This window comes from Tasmannia lanceolata, unplaced genomic scaffold (genome assembly GCF_043159265.1).
Source record: "Tasmannia lanceolata isolate RefF3 unplaced genomic scaffold, GAP_Taslan_0.1 ptg000020l, whole genome shotgun sequence".
NCBI lineage: Eukaryota > Viridiplantae > Streptophyta > Magnoliopsida > Canellales > Winteraceae > Tasmannia > Tasmannia lanceolata.
The window spans coordinates 20,976,245-20,980,457 of record NW_027518697.1 but is presented as its reverse complement, the minus strand read 5'-3'; the positions used below and the strand labels follow the sequence as shown (position 1 = coordinate 20,980,457).

Genomic DNA, 4,213 nt, shown 5'->3' with positions numbered 1-4,213 from the left:
TCCCTGACCGATCAGCAGCTTGATTTCTTCCTTGAGCTGCCAGCACTCATCCGTGTCGTGCCCATGGTCTCTGTGAAACCGACAATACTTCAACTTGTCTCTCTTGTTTCCCTTGAAGATCATCCTGGTCGGCCACCTTACAAATTCTTCTCCTCTGATCACTGCCAGTATGTGTTTCTGGGAGGTGTTGAGAGGGGTAAAGTTCTCTTCCCTCCTCTGGGGAGATCTTTCTCTTCTGGGGGCCTTATCATCCCTACGCTGCTTGGTAGGGTTATTTTCTTCAGAGGTTCTCCTCCGGTTTGAGTGTAAGGTCACCAGAGTCTCCTCCACGGCTATGAACTCCTCGGCTCCAGCCATCAGATCCGCCAGTGAGCGCGGGTTTTGGCGAGCCACCGATCGGCGGAAATCATTGGATTTGGCCCCTGCAAGAAGTGCGTTCATGGCGACTGAAGGATCCAAACTTGGAACTTTGAGAGCCTCTCTGTTGAAACGGCTGACGAATGTTTTCAGAGGTTTATTATCCTCCTGCCGCAAGGCCATCAAGGATGCTGTTGTTTTCCTTGGCCTCCTGCTGCTCATAAAATGGCGGACCAGGTCGTCCTCAAAGTCCTCAAAGTTGCTAATGGAGTTCGGCTTGATCCTCGAGTACCAGTCCGGGGCTGCACCGGTCAGTGTGGTCGGGAATGCCCTGCAGAGGAATCCATCAAAGGCGCCGTGGAGGAGCATCATAGTCCTGGACGTCTCCAGGTGGTCCACAGGGTCGGTGGTTCCATCATACTGCAGAACCGTCAGTATTTTGAACCCTCTAGGTGCTGGCACGTTCATAACATTATCGGTGAACGGAGGTCTGCTTGAGTACGTCTTCGCAGCGGGCCAGCCTTGATCCTTTGCCAGCTCTTCTATACGATGGTCTATCTCTTCTATCCTCCGTAACATTGGGTCGGCCCTCCTGTCTGCTCGGCCCAACGACTTGTTTTTCTCTACTAAGGGGCTCGCGGCGGAGCCAGAGTGACTTTTCGGACTCCTTCGATGATGCCGGGATTTTTCCCGCGGCGCTCGGTCTTCCTTGGCTTGGTGCTTCTGCGCGGAGCGAGATCGTGACCTCTGGCAGTGGCGAGGCTCTGTATGGGCCTGCCTGGTTCTGGAATTATGGACTCGCCTTGTGGAGTAGTGGGTCCGGTTTCCACTAGGGCGCGCTGGCTCTCCCCTGTGCCCACTCGATCTTTCCTGTACAAGTCGTGGGGCATCTGGGAGATGCTGGGGAGGCGCTTAGATCAGGTGTTGGTATTGACCGACAAGAGCGGTCATCTGTTGAAAGAGAGCTTGAACTTGATCCGGAGTGGGCGCGGGATTGAGGTGTTCCGAATGAGTTGGGCTCTGCTCTGCCGTTGCAGAGGGAGCCACCACCTGCGAGGCGATTCGTTCGCTCTGGGTCCTGCGAGGTACTACAGCTCGGGTAGTTCGGGCAGTTGGTACCCGAGCACTCTTCCGCCCTGCCATTTTGTATAGGGGATTCGAACAGCTTTTAGTTCGGGTCCCACGGATGGCGCCAATCTGTTAGGCCTAAAATCGGTAACAGATACTACAGTGACGTAAGAGCTGAGCTGGAGGACCTGAGGAGTTGAAGTGAAGGAGCTGAGTCCTGCACAAGAGCACACGAGGTCAGAAGACCAACCCGGAGTCGTTGCTCCGGACGGGCCCTTCAACACTCAAGTCAGTATGAGCAGGAGTGCAGAGCCAAAAAATTTAGGAGTGGTAGCTTAGAAGTTATTACCCTTTTACTTTGAGCCTTGAGAGGCCTTTTATAGAGGGAGGCCTAGGGTGGTTGGATTACCTACCCCAGGACAGGTGTCGGCCCTTCTGTGGGTTTAGGTTTACCTACTCTCAGGTAATTACCGGATTACCCCTGGACAGGTGTCGAAATCCTGGTGGGCCCTTCCGGGGCCACGTGTCGACAACTCATTAGTTGTTGTTTTTCATACCCCATCATGAAATAACAATTAACATTCTCCAATTCAATTTGCTTACGACCATACCCACCAAAAGCTTATAGTCCTTGGAATACAAATTTTTACCTTCTACATAAAAGCTCTATGAAATTGTGTTATTTACCAATTGTGGGGAATGTTAGGTGCCACCTAGATCTCAAGCTAACAAAACTCAGATAGGGTCTTTGGGTTCAAATTTAAGCAAAAGAGGATTTGCTCAGCTCAAATTCAGATTTGTTCGAGGGAGAAGAATGGAAGTATTCTTCTCCTTTGCTTTTTTTTGAGGGTTTTGTTACGTTCTTTTTTGAAATTTCATGTTTTTCTATTTGGGGGAATGATAAATTCGCACCCTTGTAGGATAATCCGCACCCCTTCAAAGTGAATTGGCCAAAATACCTTGCTTATTTCATGTGTGAAGCAAGGGCATTTTGGTCATTTCAATCGCAGGGGTTATTTAAGTAGCTTCATACGTTAATAAAAGTTGCCTTTCAACTACAATCCATCATATTATGGTGCACCTCCCACTAGTTCTACTCATAGAGACATAAAGCTAATCGGTTTCTTGGATAGAGGTAGTCGGTTTGTGGGTAGAAGTTTTGAAAGAGTAGGAAACAAAAAAAAAGCCAAAAAACAAGGAAACGATTTATTCTGTGGCAAAGTGCAAGTGTAAGTAAGAAGAGTCTAGAAAGAGAGAATACGGTGGCCGGCCATATATGCACGTGCAACCCAAAATCACTGTGGCCCCACATTATTTGGGTGATCCAAACCGTTCATTTGTTGGGCCCTAATGTAGATAGGATGTGCCCCAAAAAAAATCGTCTCCATAGGATGATCTTAACCCTCCATTTCATGGAGTTTTAAAATTGACGGTACAATATAGAAATATGCACAAAACAGAGGGTTAGGATGAACGGTTTGGTGAAAATTGGGAGCACACCCTAATGTAGCCCAAAAAATTAACGGTTTGGATCACCCAGACAATGCGGCCCGGTCACCAAATATAATCTCGTTACATAGATGGTTTTTTATTTTTTTGGTTGACTAAAATAACCCCCAAATACGTGTTAACTTAGAAGTATCAACTAACCGATTTTTTTGCGATGCCAGCAAATCCTATTATCGGCAATAGAAGTAGCATTGTGGTGGGAGACTTTATACAAATAAAAATAAGAAGGGAACGTCCAGTCTGTTTTTTTAAGAGACGTCCATCTATATATTTTCTTTTGTCTTCCTATCTCTTTCACCAAAGTAACTCATTCTCCACATTGTTACTCACTTTCTTCTACAAAAGAGACATGGAAGAAGACAATAAAGGGTTTGATCTCTCTCTCTCCCTTTCCTCAGAACTATCATCACCAACACAACCGCCCCCGCGTCCATTACCCATACACCTCCCTCCATTCGCTGTGCCCCAGCAAATAGTCCGACTGCGTTCTAATTCGAACAAGGCTTCAGAAGGCAAGAACCCTCATGTACCTGCACCCTTTGTTTGGGAAACGACACATCGCGCGACAGTGCATAGACTGGAGTATCTTATCTCGAAAAACATCGACAAGATAACAGGCAATGTCGAATGCAAACGGTGCCAAGGGCAATTCGTAGTGGAGTATGATCTTCGTGAAAAGTTTATCGAAGTCGGATCGTTTATATGCTCGATGAAGAACAACATGCATCATCGTGCACCGAAGCAATGGCTTAATCCGCAACTTCTTGATTGTCGGATTTGCCAACAAAAACAGTGTGCGAAGCCGGTGATCTCGCCTAAGAAGAAATCTATTAATTGGTTGTTTTTGCTCTTGGGTCAGATGTTGGGGTGCTGCACATTGGGACAGCTGAAGTACTTTTGCAAGCATACTAACAACCATCGAACAGGCGCAAAGGATCGAGTTCTATATCTTACGTATCTTGGATTATGCAAGCAGTTGGATCCAATGGGCCCTTTTGATCCTTGAATAGGTTCTTGGTTCTTTTTCTTGTTTTCTTTTCTCATTTTTTGCACAATTTTCTAATATATAGACATAGTTTTGTAATGCAGATTGTTTCTCTTTTTGCATTCTTTGCACAATTTTCTAATATATAGACTTTGTTTTTCTAATATATAGACTTTGTTTTGTAGAGTGTGTGATTAATGGTTCTACATCTCTTTGTTTTAGAATGTATGTCTAGTTAGTTTTTTTTCTCTGTCTTCTCTTCTTTTCTAAGATTGGCAATCAGGTATGTAGAAC

The 4,213-nt window shown here is 46.0% G+C and overlaps 1 protein-coding gene across 1 annotated transcript; it reads left to right on the top strand.

Moving 5' to 3' along the window:
• Positions 1 to 3,283: 3,283 nt before the first annotated feature.
• Positions 3,284 to 3,940, top strand: LOC143853876 (uncharacterized). The gene has a single exon (XM_077363578.1). The coding sequence runs from the start codon at positions 3,284 to 3,286 to the stop codon at positions 3,938 to 3,940; it is 657 nt and encodes a 218-aa protein (XP_077219693.1).
• The last annotated feature ends 273 nt before the right edge of the window (positions 3,941 to 4,213 follow it).